Genomic DNA, 23,991 nt, shown 5'->3' with positions numbered 1-23,991 from the left:
CAGTCACAGGGAGAACACACAGACACCTTACAGACAGTCACAGGGAGAACACACAGACACCTCACAGACAGTCACAGGGAGAACGTACAGACACCTTACAGACAGTCACAGGGAGAACGTACAGACACCTCACAGACAGTCACAGGGAGAACGTACAGACACCTTACAGACAGTCACAGGGAGAACACACAGACACCTCACAGACAGTCACAGGGAGAACGTACAGACACCTTACAGACAGTCACAGGGAGAACGTACAGACACCTTACAGACAGTCACAGGGAGAACACACAGACACCTTACAGACAGTCACAGGGAGAACACACAGACACCTTACAGACAGTCACAGGGAGAACACACAGACACCTTACAGACAGTCACAGGGAGAACACACAGACACCTTACAGACAGTCACAGGGAGAACACACAGACACCTTACAGACAGTCACAGGGAGAACACACAGACACCTCACAGACAGTCACAGGGAGAACGTACAGACACCTTACAGACAGTCACAGGGAGAACACACAGACACCTTACAGACAGTCACAGGGAGAACACACAGACACCTCACAGACAGTCACAGGGAGAACGTACAGACACCTTACAGACAGTCACAGGGAGAACGTACAGACACCTCACAGACAGTCACAGGGAGAACGTACAGACACCTTACAGACAGTCACAGGGAGAACACACAGACACCTCACAGACAGTCACAGGGAGAACGTACAGACACCTTACAGACAGTCACAGGGAGAACGTACAGACACCTTACAGACAGTCACAGGGAGAACACACAGACACCTTACAGACAGTCACAGGGAGAACACACAGACACCTTACAGACAGTCACAGGGAGAACGTACAGACACCTCACAGACAGTCACAGGGAGAACACACAGACACCTCACAGACAGTCACAGGGAGAACACACAGACACCTCACAGACAGTCACAGGGAGAACGTACAGACACCTCACAGACAGTCACAGGGAGAACACACAGACACCTCACAGACAGTCACAGGGAGAACACACAGACACCTCACAGACAGTCACAGGGAGAACACACAGACACCTCACAGACAGTCACAGGGAGAACGTACAGACACCTTACAGACAGTCACAGGGAGAACACACAGACACCTCACAGACAGTCACAGGGAGAACGTACAGACACCTTACAGACAGTCACAGGGAGAACGTACAGACACCTCACAGGGAGAACGTACAGACACCTCACAGACAGTCACAGGGAGAACGTACAGACACCTCACAGTCACAGGGAGAACACACAGACACCTCACAGACAGTCACAGGGAGAACACACAGACACCTCACAGACAGTCACAGGGAGAACGTACAGACACCTCACAGACAGTCACAGGGAGAACGTACAGACACCTCACAGACAGTCACAGGGAGAACACACAGACACCTCACAGACAGTCACAGGGAGAACACACAGACACCTCACAGACAGTCACAGGGAGAACACACAGACACCTCACAGACAGTCACAGGGAGAACGTACAGACACCTTACAGACAGTCACAGGGAGAACACACAGACACCTTACAGACAGTCACAGGGAGAACGTACAGACACCTTACAGACAGTCACAGGGAGAACACACAGACACCTTACAGACAGTCACAGGGAGAACGTACAGACACCTTACAGACAGTCACAGGGAGAACGTACAGACACCTTACAATGAGGCAAGTGAAGTTGAGTGAAGTTATCCCCTCTGGTTCAAGAGCCTGGTGGCTGAGGAGTAATAACTGTTCCTGAACCTGTTTTTGTGAATCATGAGTCTCCTGTACCAGCAATGAGAAGGGAGCATGGATGCTGCTTTCCTGTGATAGCAGTTCTTGTGGATGTGCTCAATGGTGGGGAGGGCTTTACCCGTGATGTACTGGGCCGTATCCATTACTCTTTGTAGTACTTTCCATTCAAGTGTTTCTGTACCAGGCTGTAACGCAGCCAATCAATATACTCTCTGCCACTCATCTATAGAAGCTGCTGGCAGTAATAAAACTCTAGGAAACTCATTACCATTGCCTCTTTCTCATTTTTAAGTTCCACACATATGATCTCTTTGGAAGAGATTTCCCAAACCATCCCTCCAAAGACCATTCGTAAGGCCAGTGATGTTGTGGGGATGGAACTGGACTCTCTCACGGTGGTGTCTGAAAAGAGGATGCTGTCCAAGTTGCATGCCATCTTGGTCAATGTCTCCCATCCACTACATAATGTACTGGGTGGGCACAGGAGTACATTCAGCCAGAGACTCATTCCACCGAGATGCAACACAGAGCATCATAGGAAGTCATTCCTGCCTGTGGCCAAACTTTACAACTCCTCCCTTGGATGGTCAGACACCCTGAGCCAATAGGCTGGTCCTGGACTTATTTCCTGGCATAATTTACATATTACTATTTAACTATTTATGGTTTTATTACTATTTATTATTTATGGTGCAACTGTAACAAAAACCAATTTCCCCCGGGAACAATAAAATATGACTATGACTATTATATTTTCCCTGATCATTATCAATATCTGATGCAACACAAAAAACACAATGAAAAAAAAACAGTAAGTATAAAAGTACAAGATAGCTTATATACATAGATTGATTGTATATAAAGTAACACTGGCACAGGAAAGTCGATACATAAGGTGACTGACAGGAAATGATAAAGTAATGATAAAGTCGGGGGTGTGGAGGGGTGGGTTAGTGAGTGGAGGTGTTGATCAGCCTTACTGCTTGGGGAAAGAAACGGATTTTGAGCCTGGTGGTCCTGTCGTGGATGCTACATAGCCTCTTAAGACCACAAGACCATAAGATATAGGAGCAGAATTAGGCCATCTGGCCCATCGAGTCTGCTCCGCCATTTAATTGTCCAAGATATCCTGCAGTGGGAGGGAGAACAGCCAGAGGTCGTGGGACATATTAGTACCAATGACATAGGTAGGAAAAGAGGTCCTGAAAACAGACTACAGGGAGTTAGGAAGGAAGTTGAGAAACAGGACCACAAAGGTAGTAATCTTGGGATTACTGCCTCTGCCACGTGACAGTGAGTATAGGAATAGAATGAGGTGGAGGATAAATGCGTGGCTGAGGGATTGGAGCAGGAGGCAGGGATTCAGATTTCTGGATCATTGGGAACCCTTTTGGGGCAAGTGTGACCTGTACCAAAAGGACGAGTTGCACTTGAATCCCAGGGGGACCAATATCCTGGCGGGGAGGTTTGCTAAGGCTACTGGGGAGAGTTTAAACTAGAGTTGTTGGGGGATGGGAATTGCACTGAAGAGACTGGGGAAGAGGTGGTTGGCTCACAAATAGAGAAAGCTTGGAGACAGTGTGTGAGGGAGGATAGGCAAGTGATAGAGAAGGGACGTGCTCAGATCGACGGTTTGAGATGTGTCTATTTTAACGCAAGGAGTATTATGAACAAAGCGGATGAGCTTAGAGTGTGGTCAGTACCTGGAGATATGATGTGGTGGCCATTACAGAGACTCAGATGGCTCAGGGACAGGAATGGTTACTTCAAGTGCTGGGTTTTAGATGTTTCAGAAAGGACAGGGAGGGAGGCAAAAGAGGTGGGGGCGTGGTACTGTTCATCAGAGATAGTGTCACAGCTGCAGAAAAGGTGGACGCCATGGAGGGATTGTCTACGGACTATCTGTGGGTGGAGGTTAGGAACAGGAAGGAGTCAATAACTTTACTGGGTGTTTTTTATAGGCCGCCCACTAGTAACAGGGATATTGAGGAGCAGATCGGGAAACAGATCCTGGAAAGGTGTAATAATAACAGAGTTGTCATGATGGGAGATTTTAATTTCCCAAATATTGATTGGCATCTCCCTAGATGGGGTGGAGTTTGTTAGGTGTGTTCAGGAAGGTTTCTTGACACAATATGTAGACAAGCCTACAAGAGGAGAGACTGTACTTGATTTGGCATTGGGAAATGAACCTGGTCAGGTGTCAGATCTCTCAGTGGGAGAGCATTTTGGAAATAGTGATCATAATTCTGTCTCCTTACAAGAGCATTGGAGAGAGATAGGAACAGACAAGTTAGAAAAGTGTTTAATTGGAGTAAGGGGAATTATGAGGCTATCAGGTAGGAACTTGAAAGCTTAAATTGGGGACAGATGTTCTCAGGGAAAAGTACGGAACAAATGTCGCAAATGTTCAGGGGTTATTTGTGTGGAGTTCTGCATAAGTACGCTCCAATGAGACAGGGAAGTTATGGTAGGGAACAGGAACCGTGGTGTACAAAGGCTGTTGTAAATCTAGTCAAGAGCAAAAGAAAAGCTTACAAAAGTTTCAGAGAGCTAGGTAATGTGAAAGATCTAGAAGATTATAAGGCTAACAGGAAGGAGCTTAAGAAGGAAATTAGGAGAGCCAGAAGGGGCCATGAGAAGGCCTTGGCGGGCAGGATTAAGGAAAACCCCAAGGCATTCTACAAGTAAGCGAAGAGCAAGAGGATAAGACGTGAAAGAATTGGACCTATCAAGTGTTACAGAGGGAACGTGTGTATGGAACCACAGGAAATAGCAGAGGTACTTAATGAATACTTTACTTCAGTATTCACTATGGAAAAGGATCTTGGTGATTGTAGTGATGACTCTCAGCAGACTGAAAAGCTTGAGCATGTAGATATTAATAAAAAAGATGTGTTGGAGCTTTTGGAAAGCATCAAGTTGGATAAGTTGCTGGGACCGGATGAGATGTGTCCCAGGCTACTGTGGGAGGCGAGGGAGGAGATTACTGAGCCTCTGACGATGATCTTTGCATCATCAATGGGGACGGGAGAGGTTCCGGAGGATTGGAGGGTTGCAGATGTTGTTCCTTTATTCAAGAAAGGGTGTAGAGAGAGCCCAGGAAATTATAGACCAGTGAGTCTTACTTCAGTGGTTGGTAAGTTGATGGAGAAGATCCTGAGAGGCAGGATTTATGAACATTTAGAGAGGCATAATATGTTTAGAAATAGCCAGCATGGCTTTGTCAAGGGCAGATCATGCCTTACAAGCCAGATTGAACTTTTTGAGGATGTGACTAAACACATTGATGAAGGAAGAGCAGTAGATGTAGTGTATATGGATTTCAGTAAGGTATTTGATAAGGTACCCCATGCAAGGCTTATTGAGAAAGTAAGGAGGCATGGGGTCCAAGGGGACATTGCTTTGTGGATCCAGAACTGGCTTGCCCACAGAAGGCAACGAGTGGCTGTAGATGGGTCATATTCTGCATGGAGACGGTGACCAGTGCTGTGCCTCAGGGATCTGTTCTGGGACCCTTACTCCTCGTGATTTTTATAAATGACCTGGATGAGGAAGTGGAGGGATGGGTTAGTAAATTTGCTATTGACACAAAGGTTGGAGGTGTTGTGGATAGTGTGGAGGGCTGTCAGAGGTTACAGCGGGACATCAATACAGCAAAACTGGGCTGAGAAGTGGCAGATGGAGTTCAACCCAGATAAGTGTGAAGTGGTTCATTTTGGTAGGTCAAATATGATGGCAGAATATAGTATTAATGGTAAGACTCTTGGCAGTGTGGAGGATCAGAGGGATCTTGGGGTCCGAGTCCATAGGACGCTCAAAGCACCTGCACAGGTTGACTCTGTGGTTAAGAAGGCATATGGTGCATTGGCCTTCATCAATCGTGGAATTGAATTTAGCAGCTGAGAGGTAATATTGCAGCTATATAGGACCCCATTTGGAGTACTGTGCTCAGTTCTGGTTGCCTCACTACAGGAAGGATGTGGAAGCCATAGCGAGGGTGCACAGGAGATTTACAAGGATGTTGCCTGGATTAGGGAGTATGCCTTATGAGAATAGGTTGAGTGAACTCGGCCTTTTCTCCTTGGAGCAACGGAGGATGAGAGGTGACCTGATAGAGGTGTATAAGATGATTAGAGGTATTGATCGTTGGGTAGTCAGAGGCTTTTTCCCAGGGCTGAAATAGTTGCCACAAGAGGACACAGGTCTAAGGTGCTGGGGAGCAGGTACAGAGGAGATGTCAGGGGTAAGTTTTTTACTCAGAGAGTGGTGTGTGTGTGTGTGTGGAATGGGCTGCTGACAACGGTGGTGGTGGCAGATACGATAGGGTCTTTTAAGAGACTTTTGGATAGGTACATGGAGCTTAGAAAAATAGAGGGCTATGGGTAAGCCTAGTAATTTCTAAGGTAGGGACATGTTCGGCACAACTTTGTGGGCTGAAGGGCCTGTATTGTGCTGTATGTTTTCTGTGTTTCTATGGCTGATCCTTTTTTTCCTGTCTCCTCCTCAACCCCAGTTCCTGGCCTTCTCCCCATAACTTTTGATGCCATGTCCAAACAAGAACCCATCAATCTCTGCCTTAAATACACCCAAAAACATGGCCTCCACAGCCACATGTGGCAACAAATTCCACAAATTCACCACCCTTTGGCTAAAGAAATTTCTCCGCATCTCTGTTTTGAATGGACACCCCTCTATCCTGAGGCTGTGCCCTCTTGTCCTAGACTCTCCCACCATGGGAAACATCCTTTCCACATCTACTCTGTCTAGGCATTTCAACATTTGAAAGGTTTCAATGAGATCCCCCCCTCATCCTTCTGAATTCCAACGAGTACAGACTCAGAGCCATCAAATGTTCCTCGTATGATAACCCTTTCATTCCTGGAATCATCTTTGTGAAACTCCTCTGGACCCTCTCCAATGCCAGCACATCTAAGATAAGAGGCCCAAAACTGTTCACAATACTCAAGGTGAGGCCTCACCAGTGCCTTATATTTTTTAAATTAATTTTTTAATTAATTTTTTAAATGTTTCTACAACAGAAAAACCCATGAGCAAATAAGAGATTTATACAGTGCAAAACAAACATGTCTAATATATAATTCATAGCAGTAAAGAAAAAGCACCCAAAATAAAATCATATGAAGTTAGCATCCTCCCCACCCTCCCACTACGCAACTCCAAACCAACCATTTCAATGTAAAGAAAAGTTAAACACAGCTTTTGTCACTACAGAGCTGTAAATATAAGTATATTGCCTACTATCTAAACTGTAATATATTTCACATGAAAAAAACCGTAAAACTTAACCAGAAAAAAGCTGAAAGTAAGGGAATAAAATACAAAAAAGAGGAGGATAAACCTTTAATCTAAAGAGGAATCATGGAAATATTCAAGAAAAGGTCCCCACACCTTACAGAACTTAATGTCCAAATTAAGAAGTGAATAATGAATCTTTTCAAGGTCTAAGCAGGACATAATGTCTCTAAGCCATTGAGCATGAGTGGGTTGGGGCAACATCTCTCCACTTAAGAAGAACTAAACATCTAGCCAAAAGAGGGGCAAAAGATAACGTTCGATGTTTAGTTGGACTCAAATGCATGTCAACTTCACCCGAGGTGCCAAAAAGAGCAATCAAAGGGTTAGGTTCTAAGCGGCAATTAAGAATATGGGATAAAGTTAAAATGACTCCTCTCCAAACTTTCTCCAAACTAGGACAAGCCTAGTACATGTGGATAAGAGAAGCCTTGCCCCCTTATACTTGTCACAAAAGGGACTAATATCAGGATAGAACCATGATAATTTGGCTTTAGACATACGAGCCCTATGTACAATCTTGAACTGCAAAAGACAGTGGCGAGCACATAAAGAGATTGAGTTAACTGACTTAGGAATTGAATCCCAAACCTCGTCGGACAGAGACATATTTAAATCATGCTCCCAGGTAGTTCTAATTTTATCAAAGTGGGCACGCCTCAAGGTCGCTAACTTATCACAAATAGTAGATGTTAAGCCTTTACCCAATGGATTTATACAAAGAAACAAGTCCACCATGTTTTCTTTCAGGCATCTCAGGAAAGTTTGGTATTAAAGGGTTAATAAAATGTCTAATTTGAAGATATCACCAGTGCCTTATAAAGCCTCAGCATCACATCCTTGCTCTTATATTCTAGACGTCTTGAAATGAATCCTAATATGGCATTTGCCTTCCTCACCACTGACTCAACCTGCAAGTTAACCTTCAGGGTGTTCTGCAGAAGGACTCCCAAGTCCCACTGCATCTCAAATTCCTGGATTTTCTCCCTGTTTAGAAAATAGTCCGCACATTTATTTCTACCACCAAAGTGCACAACCATAATTTTCCAACATTGCATTTCATTTGCTACTTTCTTGCCCATTCTCCTAATCTGTCTAATTCCTTCTGTATCCTACCTGTTTCCTCAACACTACCTGCCCCTCCACCAATCTTCATATCATTTGCAAACCTGGCAACAAAGCCATCTATTCCAGCATCTAAATCATTTATATACAGCATAAAAAGAAGTGGTCCCAACACCGACTCCTGTGGAACACCATGAGTCACTGGTAGCCAACCAGAAAAGGATCCTTTTATTCCCACTCACTGTCTCTTACCAATCAGCCAATGCTCTAGCAACACTCAGCAAATTTGCTGGTGAATGCAGCAGGCCAGGCAGCATCTCTAGGAAGTGGTACAGTCGACATTTCAGGCCGAGACCCTTCGTCAGGACTAACTGAAGGAAGAGCTGGTAGATATTTGAAAGTGGGAGGGGGAGGAGGAGATCCAAAATGATAGGCCATCCCCTTCTCGCAATTCCTCCATTTCCGCCACATCTGCTCTCAGGATGAGGCTTTTCATTCCAGGATGAGGGAGATGTCCTTTTTTTAAAGAAAGGGGCTTCCCTTCCTCCACCATCAACTCTCCTGTCAAACGCATCTCCTCCATTTCATGCACATCTGCTCTCACTCCATCCTTCCGTCACCCCACTAGGAATAGGGTTCCCCTGGTCCTCACCTACCACCACACCAGCCTCTGGGTCCAACATATTATTCTCCGTAACTTCCGCCACCTCCAACAGGATCCCACCACTAAGCACATCTTTTCCTCCCCCCCCCGCTTGCTTTCCGCAAGGATTGCTCCCTACGCGACTCCCTTGTCCATTCATCCCCCCCATCCCTCCCCACTGATCTCCCTCCTGGCACTTATCCTTGTAAGCGGAACAAGTGCTACACATGCCCTTACACTTCCTCCCTTACCACCATTCAGGGCCCCAGACAGTCCTTCCAGGTGAGGCGACACTTCACCTGTGAGTCGGCTGGGGTGATATACTGCACCCAGTGCTCCCAATGTGGCCTTCTATATATTGGCGAGACCCGACGCAGACTGGGAGATCGTTTTGCTGAACACCTACGCTCTGTCCGCCAGGGAAAGCATGATCTCCCAGTGGCCACACATTTTAATTCCACATCCCATTCCCATTCTGATATGTCTATCCATGGCCTCCTCTACTGTAAAGATGAAGTCACACTCAGGTTGGAGGAGCAACACCTTATATTCCGTCTGGGTAGCCTCCAACCTGATGGCATGAACATTGACTTCTCTAACTTCCGCTAATGCCCCACCTCCCCCTCGTACCCCATCCGTTATTTATTTATATACACACATTCTTTTTCTCTCTCTCCTTTTTCTCCCTCTGTCCCTCTGACTATACCCCTTGCTCATCCTCTGGGTTTTTCTCCCCTTCCCCCTTTTCCTTCTCCCTGGGCCTCCTGTCCCATGATCCTCTCATAACCCCTTTGCCAATCACCTGTCCAGCTCTTGGCTCCATCCCTCCCCCTCCTGTCTTCTCCTATCATTTTGAATCTCCCCCTCCCCCTCCCACTTTCAGATCTCTTACTAACTCTTCGTTAGTCCTGACGAAGGGTCTCAGCCCGAAACGTCAACTGTACCTGTTCCTAGAGATGCTGCCTGGCCTGCTGCATTCACCAGCAGATTTGATATGTGTTGCTTGAATTTCCAGCATCTGCAGAATTCCTCGTGTTTAAGCTAATACTCTAACCATGTTAGTAACTTTCCTGTAATACAATGGGCTCTTAACTTGGTAAGCAGCCTCGTGTGTGGCACCTTGTCAAAGGCCTTCTGAAAGTCCAAATATACAACATCCACTGCATCCCCTTTATCTATCCTGCTTGTAATCTCCTCAAAGAATTCCAACAGGTTTGTCAAGCAGGATTTTCCCTGAAGGAAACCATGCTGACTTTGTACTATCTTGTCTTGTTTCACCAAGTACTCCATCACCTCATCGTTAACAACAGACTCCAACAATCCGTGACCAGGGTGGGTGGGATCCTTCATGATGTTACTGGCTCTTCTCCAGCACCTTTCTGTCCACATGTTCTTGATGGTGGGTAAGGCTGGTGCCGGTGATGGGTTGGGACAGTTTTGATGATCCGTTGTTGAGCCTTCGTGTCTACCACAGTGCAGTTTCTGTGCCAACAGTGATGCAGCATGTTAGGATGCTGTATAAATGTGCACAGTCCAGCTCCCTGGTTCCTGAAGGTTGTTATATCTGGGGGGACGGGCGGTGGGGATAAGCTCCCACTATTAAATGCTCCCAATTTTGCGTGTTTCAAATAACCGCTGACACCCAGATCCGGCTCCTGGCCTCTGGACATGGCTCCGCTACTTCGCCTGCCAGAACAGTTTCTACTGAAAGGAGATGGTACTCATCAGCCGCGGCTGGCAGATCATCGGATCTCAAACCTCTACTGCCTTGAAGCTGTACCCACCGACGGGGACCGCTTCGGGAATAAACCCTGAGGTAAAATCCAGAGCTGCAGTCCCTAAAGCAGAACAACACTGACTGGCAACTCCTGCGACACCGCTGGTGCCAAACTGTATCGATTTCTGCTGTTCCTTTGGATTCATCAGCTGCACGGGCAACAGTTTGTCATCCATATCGTACTGACCTAGTTCTGAATCACGTAGACAACTAGGACGTCCACAGTTGACCTTGACCAAAGAGGGGCCTCATAAAACTTGAGCTCTCTTCAGACTCCTCAGGAAGTAGAGGTGTTGGTGAGCTCTCACCTACTTCCATGTTAGAAACTAAGTAAAGAAGTTTCCCCTCATGTTCCCCTTAAACTTTTCACCTTTCACCCTTAATCCATGACCTCTAGTTGCAGTCCCACTCAACCCAAGTGGAAAAGGTCTGCTTGCATTTACTCTATAATTCCTTCTGCCATTTTTCAGCCCATTTTTCCAGCTGGTCCAGCTCCTGCTGCAAGCCGTGACCTACTGATCAGTTTGTCATTGTACCCCCTACTTGACCTATCCTTTATATCTGACCTCATCTCTCACTGCTACCCTACATCCCTTCCCACTGTCAAATCGGTTTAATTCCTTCTCCTCCCCCCACCCCACCACTGCAACAGCACAAGCTAACCCCTCCACCGGGACATCAGACCCCTTCCAGTCCAGGTGCTGCACAGGTCCAGCCCAGCCCCACCTCACAACTGGTCCCCGTGATCCAAGTACATAGAGGTTAGCACAATTCAATTTCAGCAGCAATGCCGCGGGTTCAGTCCCCGGCACTGAGCTTTTATGCTCTCTCTGTGACCGTGTGAGTTTCCCCCAGGTGCTCCAGTTCTCCAATTGCAAAGGTGTGCGGTTAGGTTAGGATTAGTGAGACGTGGGCACACCAGAAGCACGGCAGCACTCGTGGGCAACCCCCAGCAGAACCCTTGCTGATATGATTTCACACAAGTGACACATTTCACTGTATGTATTGACGTAAATGTGACAAATAAAGACAATCTGCATCTTGTCTTTAAATACTGGAAGCTGTTCTTCCTGCACCATGCTTCAGCCGTGACCTGCCCTGTTTGTGTGGAGTTCTGTGACGCTTTATCCCCTCCTATTTCAACACTCACTAACTCATGGCACAGAAAGCAATCCAGAGTTTGCAGCCCTTGGTGATCTTGCTTTTAACCTCCTACCTGCCCCCCTAAGTTCACTCTGCAGGGTGTCATCCCTGCTTATGCCGAGGTCATTGGTATCGACGTGGACTACCGCCCTCTCCCTTCCCGAGTGTTCCGCAGCCGCTCCATGACATCCCTGCTCTGGTGGCCAGGTGGCCAAAGTGACATTTGGATAGTCTCGTCCAAGGCCAGTGAAACGCCCGTGTTGGGCAGCGCAGGGGCGTAGCGGTCAGCGTAACACTTTACAGTGCCAGTGATCCAGGTTCAATTGCCACTGCTGTTTGTGAGGAGTTTGCACTTTCTCCTTGTGGGTTTCCTCTGGGTGCTCCAGTTGCCTCCAACGTTCCAGAGACAGACGTGTTAGCAAATCACACAGGTGTAACTGGACGGCGCGGGCTCGTTGGGCCAGAAAGGACTGTTACCGCACTGTATCACTAAACTCTCTGCTCGTCACCACTCTAGATTACATACCACTATACACCTACTCTAGCTTATATATATCCTGCACTGCATACACCACCATAGGTGACAGGTGAGCAGGAAACTGGGGGGAGAGGAGATGAAGAAAGAAGCTGGAGGTGATAGGTGGAAGAGCTGAAGGGCTGAAGAAGGAAAAGTTTGATAGGAGAGGATAGTGGACTCTGGGAGAAAGGGAAGGAAGAGGGAGATGATGGGTAGGCGAAGAGCAGAGGAGGAGTGAGAGAGTAAGCAAAAATGGGGAAATCGAAAATGAGAGAAGGGGAGGAGGGAGAAATAACCAGAGGCAGTAGAAATCGGTCTTCGTGCCATCAGGTTGGGGGCTACCCAGACAGAATATGAGGTGTTGCTCCTCCAACCCGAGTGTGGCTTCATTGTGAGAGACAGGACGGTGAAGGTGTTCAGCACGTTTGGTTTCATGTGTCAGGGTACCGCGTACAGGAGTTGGGGCACCATATTACAACCACGCAACTCGTGTCGGTGAGACCACACCGGGAGCATTACAACTGTGCAACTCGTCGGCGAGACCACACCGGGAGCATTACAACCGTGCAACTCGTGTCGGTGAGACCACACCAGGAGCATTGCAACCATGCAACTCGTGTCAGCGAGACCACACTGGGAGCATTGCAAGTGTGCAACTCGTCGGCGAGACCACACCGGGAGCATTGCAACTGTGCAACTCGTCGGCGAGACCACACCGGGAGCATTGCAACTGTGCAACTCGCTGGCGAGACCACACCAGGAGCATTGCAACCGTGCAACTCGTGTCGGTGAGACCACACCGAGAGCATTGCAACTGTGCAACTCGTCGGCGAGACCACACCGGGAGCATTACAACCGTGCAACTCATGTCGGCGAGACCATACCAGGAGCATTGCAACTGTGCAACTCGTGTTGGCGAGACCACACGGAGAGCATTGCAACTGTGCAACTTGTCGGCGAGACCACACCGGGAGCATTACAACTGTGCAACTCGTGTCGGCGAGACCACACGGGGAACATTGCAACTGTGCAACTTGTCGGCGAGACCACACCGGGAGCATTGCAACTGTGCAACTTGTCGGCGAGACCACACTGGGAGCATTGCAACTGTGCAACTCGTGTCGGCGAGACCACACCGGGAGCATTGCAACTGTGCAACTCGTCGGCGAGACCACACCGGGAGCATTGCAACCGTGCAACTCGTGTCGGCGAGACCACACCGGGAGCATTACAACCGTGCAACTCGTGTCGGCGAGACCACACCAGGAGCATTGCAACTGTGCAACTCGTGTCGGTGAGACCACACCGAGAGCATTGCAACCGTGCAACTCGTGTCGGCGAGACCACACCGGGAGCATTGCAACTGTGCAACTCGTGTCGGCGAGACCACACCGGGAGCATTACAACCGTGCAACTCGTGTCAGCGAGACCACACCAGGAGCATTGCAACCGTGCAACTCGTGTCGGCGAGACCACACCGGGAGCATTACAACTGTGCAACTTGAGTCAGCGAGATCACACCGGGAGCATTGCAACTGTGCAACTCGTCGGCGAGACCACACTGGGAGCATTACAACCGTGCAACTCATCGACGAGACCACACCGGGAGCATTACAACCGTGCAACTCATCGACGAGACCACGCCGGGAGCATTGCAACTGTGCAACTCATGTCAGCAAGACCACACCGGGAGCATTGCAACTGTGCAACTCGTCAGCGAGACCACACCGGGAGCATTGCAACTGTGCAACTTGTGTCGGCGAGACCACACCGGGAGCATTGCTGCTGCATGAGTGGGGGGGGTACAGGGGGGCTTTGGGGTTCTAACACTTTTCTGTAGTTCACTCTTTTGGGGTTCTTCTGCTTCTCGTGGATGTTTGTGAAGCCAAGTATTTGAGGTTGTATACTGTAGACATTCTCTGACAATCAATGGAACCACTGGAACCATTTGTGTTCTGGTCGTCCACCAAGCTGGAGAGATTCACAAGGACTGCAGGGCTTGAGCTACAAGAAGGGGCTGGATAGGTTGGGTCTTTTCCCTCCCGGAGTGAAGGCGATTCAGGGTGACCGAATAGAGGTGTATAAAATCCTGAGGGAAGAAGGTATGGTGAACTGTGGCAGCCTTTTCCCCCAGGGTAGGGATGTCTAAAGCAAGAGAGCATAGGTTTAAGGTGAGACAAAAAGACTTAAAATTGTTTCGATGTACGTGTGATAAATGAATGTGAATCTCATCACCCGGGACGTGGAACACAGGGTGCAGAGGAGATTTACCGGGGTGCTGCCTTGACTAGAGAGCATGTCTTATGAAGATGAGTTGAGCGAGCTCGGGCTTTTCTCCTTGAGTGAAGGAGGATGAGAGGTGACTTGATAGAGGAGTACAAAATGATAAGAGGCATGGAGAGAGTGGACAGCCAGAGACTTTTTCCCAGTACTGATATGGACAATACAAGGCGGTACATTTTAAGGTGATTGGAGGGAAGTATAGGGGATGTCAGAGATGAGTTCTTTACAGATAGTGGTGGGTGTGTGGAACACCCTGCCAGGGGTGGTGGTAGAGGCAGATACATTAGGGGCATTTAAGACACTCTTAGATAGGTACATGGATGATAGAAAAATGGGGGGCTAAGTGAGAGGGAAGGGTTAGATTGATCTTAGAGCAGGTTAAGAGTTGGGCACAACATTATGGGCTTGTAATGTTCAATGTTCACTCCTCACCCCCACCTAGGGGCCATGTTCTCACCAATCAGTCGTAGCTCCTGCAGACTCCTCAGGGGTTGCAGGGATGCGTGATGCAGCGTATGCAGGCAGTTGTCACTCAGGTCCAGCAAGGCCAACGAGGAGAGCCCCACAAAAGCCTGTTCGTCTAAGGACTGCAGGTTGTTTTGCTGGAGGTGCAGCTCCTGTAACCTCTGAAAGCCAAACACAGACGCTGTTGAGAAAAAAAGATTATCTTCTGGCTTCAATAAAGCAAACTGGACGTTACTCTGTGTAGGGTCTCGTCACTGATGCTGGAGGGAAGTTCACATCCAACTGATGTGACCGAGTTTCTTTTGAGAGGGTAACAAGGAGGGTCAATAAGAGTAGGGTGGTAGAAGGAGTTTACATGGAATTTGTCAAGGAACCACATCACGGGTAGATAGTTCATCCATAATTCCTTGAAAGTGGCATCACAAGGAGATAGGGTCATAAAGAGAGCTTTTGGCACATTGGCCTTCATAAATTAGGGCACTAAGTACAGGAGATGGGATGTTGTGTTGACGGTGTATGAGATGTTGGTGAGGCTGAATCTGGTGTATTGTATGCAGTTCTTGTCATCTACCTACAGGAAAGATGTCAATAAAATTGAGAGAGTGTGAGAAGGAGGTAGTTGGAGTAATGCTCTACAGAGCCAGCAGCTGGGGTCCAATTCCCACCACCGTCTGCAGGAGTTTGTACGTTCTCCCCAGAACTGAGTGTGTTTTCTACAGGTGCTTCAATTTTTCCTCTCATATTCCAAAGGTGTACAGGTTAGGTTAGTGGGTTCCGGGCATGCTCCCAGCTGTGTGAATTGCTTCTCTCTCTCCCTCCCACCTTTCCTGTGCTCTCATTTTGCCTCACTCTCCCACTTTTCTTTACCCTGGCTCATTGCTCCCGCACACCCACCTTGACCTCCTCTCTTCCACAATCCACACTCTCTCCCCAAACATCTCACTCCACTGACCCCCTTCCCCGCACCTACGCTCTGCCGACCCACACTCCCCTCACACCAATCTCTTCCCTGACCCACACTTTCCGCACACCAATCTCTCCCCTGACCCACACTCTCCTCACACCAATCTCTCCCGACCCACACTCTCCTCACACCAGTCTCTCCCCTGACCCACACTCTCCGCACACCAGTCTCTCCCGACCCACACTCTCCCCACACCAGTCTCTCCCGACCCACACTCTCCACACACCAGTCTCTCCCGACCCATACTCTCCACACACCAGTCTCTCCTCGACCCACACTCTCCTCACACCAATCTCTCCCCTGACCCACACTCTCCTCACACCAATCTCTCCCCTGACCCACACTCTCCTCACACCAATCTCTCCCCTGACCCACACTCTCCTCACACCAATCTCTCCCCTGACCCACACTCTCCTCACACCAATCTCTCCCCTGACCCACACTCTCCTCACACCAATCTCTCCCGACCCACACTCTCCCCACACCAGTCTCTCCCCGATCCACACTCTCCTCACACCAGTCTCTCCCTTGACCCACACTCTCCCCACACCAGTCTCCCCCCCGACCCACACTCTCCTTACACCAATCTCTCCCCTGACCCACACTCTCCTCACACCAGTCTCTCCCCTGACCCACACTCTCCTCACACCAATCTCTCCCCTGACCCACACTCTCTTCACACCAGTCTCTCCCCGACCCACACTCTCTTCACACCAGTCTCTCCCCGACCCACACTCTCCTCACACCAGTCTCTCCCCTGACCCACACCAGTCTCTCCCCGACCCACACTCTCCTCACACCAGTCTCTCCCCTGACCCACACTCTCCTCACACCAATCTCTCCCCGACCCACACTCTCCCCCCTGACCCACACCAGTCTCTCCCCGACCCACACTCTCCTCACACCAGTCTCTCCCCTGACCCACACTCTCCTCACACCAATCTCTCCCCGACCCACACTCTCCCCACACCAGTCTCTCCCCGACCCACACTCTCCTCACACCAGTCTCTCCCCTGACCCGCACTCTCCGCACACCAATCTCTCCCCTGACCCGCACTCTCCTCACACCAGTCTCTCCCCTGACCCGCACTCTCCTCACACCAGTCTCTCCCCGACCCACACTCTCCTCACACCAGTCTCTCCCCTGACCCACACTCTCTCCACACCAGTCTCTCCCCTGACCCACACTCTCCGCACACCAATCTCTCCCCTAACCCGCACTCTCCCCACACCAGTCTCTCCCCTGACCCACACTCTCCCCACACCAGTCTCTCCACTGACCCACACTCTCCCCACACCAGTCTCTCCCCTGACCCACACGCTCCTCACACCAGTCTCTCCCCTGACCCACACCAGTCTCTCCCCTGACCCACACTCTCCTCACACCAGTCTCTCCCCTGACCCACACTCTCCTCACACCAATCTCTCCCCTGACCCACACTCTCCTCACACCAATCTCTCCCGACCCACACTCTCCCACCAGTCTCTCCCCGACCCACACTCTCCGCACACCAGTCTCTCCCCGATCCACACTCTCCTCACACCAGTCTCTCCCCTGACCCACACTCTCTCCACACCAGTCTCCCCCCGACCCACACTCTCCTTACACCAATCTCTCCCCTGACCCACACTCTCCTCACACCAGTCTCTCCCCTGACCCACACTCTCCTCACACCAATCTCTCCCCTGACCCACACTCTCTTCACACCAGTCTCTCCCCGACCCACACTCTCCTCACACCAGTCTCTCCCCGACCCACACTCTCCTCACACCAGTCTCTCCCCTGACCCACACCAGTCTCTCCCCGACCCACACTCTCCTCACACCAGTCTCTCCCCTGACCCACACTCTCCTCACACCAATCTCTCCCCGACCCACACTCTCCCCACACCAGTCTCTCCCCAACCCACACTCTCCTCACACCAGTCTCTCCCCTGACCCGCACTCTCCGCACACCAGTCTTCCCCCTGACCCACACTCTCCTTACACCAATCTCTCCCCTGACCCACACTCTCCTCACACCAGTCTCTCCCCTGACCCACACTCTCCTCACACCAGTCTCTCCCCTGACCCACACTCTCCTTACACCAATATCTCCCCGACCCACACTCTCCTCACACCAGTCTCTCCCCGACCCACACTCTCCTCACACCAGTCTCTCCCCTGACCCACACCAGTCTCTCCCCGACCCACACTCTCCTCACACCAGTCTCTCCCCTGACCCACACTCTCCTCACACCAATCTCTCCCCTGACCCACACTCTCCTCACACCAGTCTCTCCCCTGACCCACACTCTCCTCACACCAGTCTCTCCCCGACCCACACTCTCCTCACACCAGTCTCTCCCCTGACCCACACTCTCCCCACACCAGTCTCTCCCCTGACCCACACTCTCCGCACACCAATCTCTCCCTGACCCACACTCTCCCCACACCAGTCTCTCCCCGACCCACACTCTCCTCACACCAGTCTCTCCCCTGACCCGCACTCTCCGCACACCAGTCTTCCCCCTGACCCACACTCTCCTTACACCAGTCTCTCCCCTGACCCACACTCTCCTCACACCAGTCTCTCCCCTGACCCACACTCTCCTCACACCAGTCTCTCACCTGACCCCTTCTCGCTCCTGACACCCAATCGCCCCCCTCCCTCCCCCAATGTACCTGAAGTTCGTGGAAGGTGAAGCCCGCCAGCCGGCTGATTTGATTGGCTGCCAAGTAGAGGACCCGGAGGTGGCCCAGCCCCTGGAAGATGCTGCGGTCGAGCTGCTGGATCCGGTTGCCATTGAGGGCGAGCTCCACCAGGGAGCACTGCTGAGTCAGGGCTCCTGCCTCGATGGTGTCCAGGCTGTTGTTCTGGATGTAGAGGTTCTGGAGCTTGGTAAGATGGGAAAAGTCCCTCCGGCTGATGCGAGTGATATTATTGTCTTGCAGGAATATGGTCTGAAGAAATCCAAAGTAGATAAAATGTTCCTTTTAATTATCTGTTTACGGGAGTAGGTTATTGTTAGCGATCGACCATGCCAGTGACCCTGGACTGAGAGGCTGATCGGCTATCAAACCAAATACGTTTCTGTGTACCACACACAAATTGCTGCAGAAACTCAGCAATGGTAGGGTGACACCATAGCATAGGGTGAACATAACATCTTACAGCACCAGCGATTAGAAAACCGGGGTTCAATTCCCGCCACTGCCAGTAAGGAGTTTGTACGCTCTCTCCACAACCGCGTAGGTCTCCTCCGGATGTTCTAGTACCCTCCCACATTCCAAAGACGCAGGGTTCGGGTTGCTGTGGGCACGTTATTGAAGTGCCGGGCTGGTGTTCAGCTCACTGCTCCACAAGCCTTACTCGCCTCTGTGCTGAACTGACTCCGGGGCCGTGGCCTGCAACCACAGGCTCCCGGACCGGCCACAGCAATGAACTGGCTTCATGGCCGTGGACTCTGCAATTCACGTTCTGTGTGTTATTTGTTAACTGTTTATGCTTTGCACGATTCCCCCCCCACACACACACATTTTGGGGGCTTGATTGCCTTTGTTGTGTGGGGGTTTTTCAAATGGGCTCTATCGGGTTTCTTTGTTTTGTGGCTGCCTGCAAGAAGACAAATCTCCAGGTTGTATATAGTATATATACTTCGATAATAAATATACTTTGAACATTGTCGGTGTCAAAAGCACAGCAACGTTTGCGGGCTGCTCCCAGCACATCCTCGGACCGTGATGCTCATTGACACAAACTATGCATTTCACTGTCAAAGTGACAAATAAAACTAATCTTTCACCGTTTTCTATGGAGGAAAATAAACAGTCGATGTTTTGGCCAAAACCCTTCATCTGGATCATGAATGAAGGGTATCGGCCTGAAACATCGACAGTTTACTCTTTTCCAGAGATGCTGCCTGACCTGCTGAGTTCCTGTGTTGCTCTGGATTTTCCAGCATCTGCAGAATCATCTGACCTGCTGAGTTCCTCCAGTATTGTGTGTGTGTTGCTCTGGATTTTCCAGCATCTACAGAATCTCTTGTGTTCCCCATTACTGTATGCTTGGCGCTACGTATTATCGGGACTCATTAATGAGCTTGGGTGAGTGAGGTGGATTTTTAAGGTGGTCAATGATTTTGGAGTTCTTGAAGTTCTGCGTGGAGCCAGACAGCATAGAAACAGGCCCTTAGGCCCAACTGGTCCATGCTGACCAAGATTCCCGTCTCAGCTCATCTTACTTGGTCACATTTGGTACAATTCTCTGCCCAATGAAGCAGTAGAGCCTACCTCAGTAAATATATTTAAGACAAGGTTGGATAGATTTTTGCACAGTAAAGGAATTAAAGGTTATGGGGAAAAAGCAGGTAGGTGAAAATGAGTCCATGGTCAGATCAGCCATGACCTTATTGAATGGCAGAACAGGCTCGATGGGCCAGAAACTTTTCTTATGTTTCTTACATCCCTCTAAACCAGGGGTCCCAACCTTTTTTATGCCATGAACCAATACCATTAAGCAAGGAGGTCTGTGGAGGACCTCCACAGACAAGGAGAACTCATGCTCCTACCATATTTACTTCGTTGTCTCCTACCAGTTTTTTTTTTGAAACCTTATTATAATACTTTAATATTGCTCTACTATGGCTGGGAAAAGAACAAAAGCTTTTGCAAAAGAAAGGGAAACAGAAGATGAATCCCCAGTCACTTTGGATTCAATTAGTGACTTCCTTAAATGGCAAAAATCGGAATTTTCCAAGGAGTTTCAATGACTTAATGGCAAATTGGATACAATCCAACAAATTTTAACTGAGCATGAGAACCGAATTCAGGAGAATATCTGCAAAGCTGGTGACACTTGAAGAGGATCTTGAAGACACATTTAAACTCTGCAAAGAGTTATCCTTATCCAATGAAAAAATGATGAAAAGGATTATCAGTCCAGGAAATAGAAACAGGAGAAATAACTTGCGAATTCTGGGTCTTGAAGAATCAATTGAAGGCGCTGACCCTACGAAGTTCTTTGCAAACTTTCTGAAACAGCTATTCCCTGTTCTATTCACTCCTGAGCCGAAGCTCGATTGAACATATCGCTCGCCGACTTCGAAGCCGTTGTCATCGGCAGCAAGACCCAGGTCGGTCATTCTAAGTTTTCATGAATTTCGTATTAAGGACCTTTTAATTCGCCACACCTGTCAACAAGGAATGATCGATTTCCATGGTTATAAGGTCAGATTTGTGGAAGATTACTCGCCTGAAGTTATGGCTGATCGTATCAAATATAAAGAAGTTATGTCAGAACTTATAATAATGGATTTTAAACCATCCCTTTGGTTTCCCACCCGTCTGAGTATTGTTTTGAAAGTGGATTGCGAAAAAGAATAAAATCGGTTGAAGAAGCAAAAGAGTTTCTGAAGGATGAAGTCTAAAACTGTTATATTTCTTATTTGATCAATTTTTTCCTCTGGTAATATGAATTTGAAATAAGGTTTCAATAAGCTTATGTTTTGGCTGATCATATATTGTCTTTTGTTTTTTTTTGATACTTTTTTATTATATCCCTTTTTGAGGTTTTATTTTAATATAGCTTTCTTTGAATTTGTTTAAACTGATCCTTTTATATTTTCGAATACTGAGTTATTTTTCTTTTTATGTTGTGTCTTGGTAGGGACATATTTGATCTTGTAGGACCAGAGTTTCTGTCAACAGGATTTTTTGGGGACGGAACTTAGTTGTTAGCTCGCTGACAGTATATTGGTCAGCTTTCTGGCTTTGGGTGGGGGAGGATTAGGGCTGATTTCTCTCTAGGAGCTGTGTTGGGTTGATTATATGATTGCCTGTTTGACCATCTTACCTTACGGTTAGCTTACTAGTCTTAATAACTTATGGCTAGATCTTTTAATTACATGATGATTTGTATTTAAAATGGTTCGAAACATTAACTTATTTAGTTTGAATGTGAAAGGGCTGAATCACCCCATTAAATGGAACAAAGTGTTTGCTTATATTAAAAAATTAAAAGCACACATTATTTCCTTACAAGAAACGCACATACGCAGCTGTGATAGCTTACGCTTTTTTACCCAGTGGAAGGATATGCAATTCCATTCTTCGTTTAATGCAAAATCAGTTTCGATTTTTGTAGATAATACAGTTTCCTTTATTCAGTATAAAGTTGTTTCGGACCCTAATGGTCAATTTGGTATTGTATCAGGGAGTTTAGACAGTAAATTGATTGTTTTTGCTAATGTATATGCCCCCAATGTAGATGATCCAGGATTTTTTGAACGTCTATTTTCGTTTTTGCCAGATTTGTGTACTTACTCTCTTGTGATGGGAGGAGATTTAAAATGCTGGTTAGATCCAGTATTAGATCGGTCATCTGTCAAACCCGCCACACTTAATAAATCAGCTTTGCTTATCCAATCCTTTCTAACTAAATGTGGTATAGTTGATGCTTGGCGTTTCCTTTATCCGACGGACAGGGAGTATTCTTTTTTCTCTCATGTCCATCATTCTTAAACCAGGATTGATTTTTTTTTTATTGACAGTCAAATGATTCCACTGGTTCGATCGACTGAATATACAGATTGCTATTTCTGACCACTCTCCTGTACTTCTATCTTTAAATCTCCCTGGTCCTATCCCTATGAGTAGATTCTGGCAATTTAATTTAACTCTATTATCCGATGAGGACTTTTATAAATTTATGGAGAATCAAATTACTCTTTTTTTTGAAGAAAATACGTTGGAAGAGATGTCTAGTTGGGACTTCTGGTAAGATGGTGATAGGTTAATCGCTTAAAATTGTCGCTCCATTTTACTTCTTACCTCCGCACTTCTTATCTTCCTTTTTCTACTCTAGACTGCTAATTTTTTTTTATTCTCCTACCTGCCTGCGAATACGTCTGTTTTACAATGGCCTTCAAGCCCTCTAAAGCTGGGAAAAAATAAGTTTCTCTGACTGCCTCTGGCTCTGCTGACATTATCGCCATTCTGGACCAGCACCGCCGAGAGATTATATCTGAATTTAAGTCTTCCTTCAGTTCGTTGGAGTCAAAATTGGATCAAATTAATTCCAAAGTGGAGGAACATGCCGTTCGTCTTTCTCATCTTGATTCAGAAACCAGAGATTTAAAATGTCATGTTCAGCAGCTGGAAGAGGTTTGATCTAATTTGAGTGAGAATAACACCAAGTTATCATCCAAAATAGCTAATCTCGAAGGTCGGAGCAGAAGGCACAATTTACATATCCTCAGTCTGCCAGAGGCTATCGAAAGCAGAGCTTCTGTTGAACTTTTTTCCTCCTTACTTTGTGAGGTTTTTGGGAAAGATGCTCTTCCGAATTTACCTGAGTTAGACAGAGCCCACCGTATACAGGTATTTCATTCTAAACCTGAACTGGGCTCCCGGCCATGCCCAGTTATGCTTTGTTTTCATTGCTATCAGGTGAAAAACCTTTTGATTGTGGAAGCATGTCGAAGAGGAAAATTGCTTTATCAGGGCCATCCCATTCGTATTGTTGAAGATTATGCTCCCACCTCAATAGCACACAAAGGATTGATGGCCCAATTGGAAAAGTTTAAAAACAGCTGGATAAATCTTACATTAAAAGCATGGCAGAAAGTGGTTAATTCATGTGAAATCAATAACATGTTAAAACTTTTCAGATGGTGTGCATATGATACCGAATTCCTTCCCAACAGAGGAGATAAAAGAGTTGAACTATGGATAAAGGAAGGTCTTACAACCTACCTCTCATTTACACATAAAAGAGTATTACAAAGTTTCCAATTCCTGCAGGACAAACATGGCCTAGAACACAATGACTTTTTTGGGTACCTTCAAATATGACACTATGTTAACCAGAGTTGTAGATATATAGACTTATCAACAGTAGAATTAGAATTTTTCAAGATTCTGAATTTGGCTTACATTTCAATACCAAGTAAATCAGCTTCTCGATTATGTAATGCACTCTCCCATGCTAAAAATGTAAACACATTGTACATTAAAGAGAAGTGGGAGAAAGAAGTGAGGTTGGTAC

The 23,991-nt window shown here is 47.8% G+C and overlaps 1 protein-coding gene across 1 annotated transcript in view; it reads right to left on the bottom strand.

The window, feature by feature from the left end:
* Positions 1-23,991, bottom strand: part of lrrc24 (leucine rich repeat containing 24) — a 56,103-nt gene that overhangs the window by 5,913 nt on the left and 26,199 nt on the right. The window contains exons 3-4 of the mRNA XM_072254236.1: positions 18,630-18,908; positions 14,994-15,162 (exon numbers count right to left, since the gene is read on the bottom strand). Of these exons, the coding sequence (XP_072110337.1) occupies positions 14,994-15,162; positions 18,630-18,908 (448 nt within the window). The remainder of the gene's footprint in view (positions 1-14,993; positions 15,163-18,629; positions 18,909-23,991) is intronic.

Source organism: Mobula birostris, chromosome 3 (assembly GCF_030028105.1).
Source record: "Mobula birostris isolate sMobBir1 chromosome 3, sMobBir1.hap1, whole genome shotgun sequence".
NCBI lineage: Eukaryota > Metazoa > Chordata > Chondrichthyes > Myliobatiformes > Myliobatidae > Mobula > Mobula birostris.
Note: the sequence above shows the minus strand (reverse complement) of the source record. Positions and strands in the feature narration are given on the sequence as shown.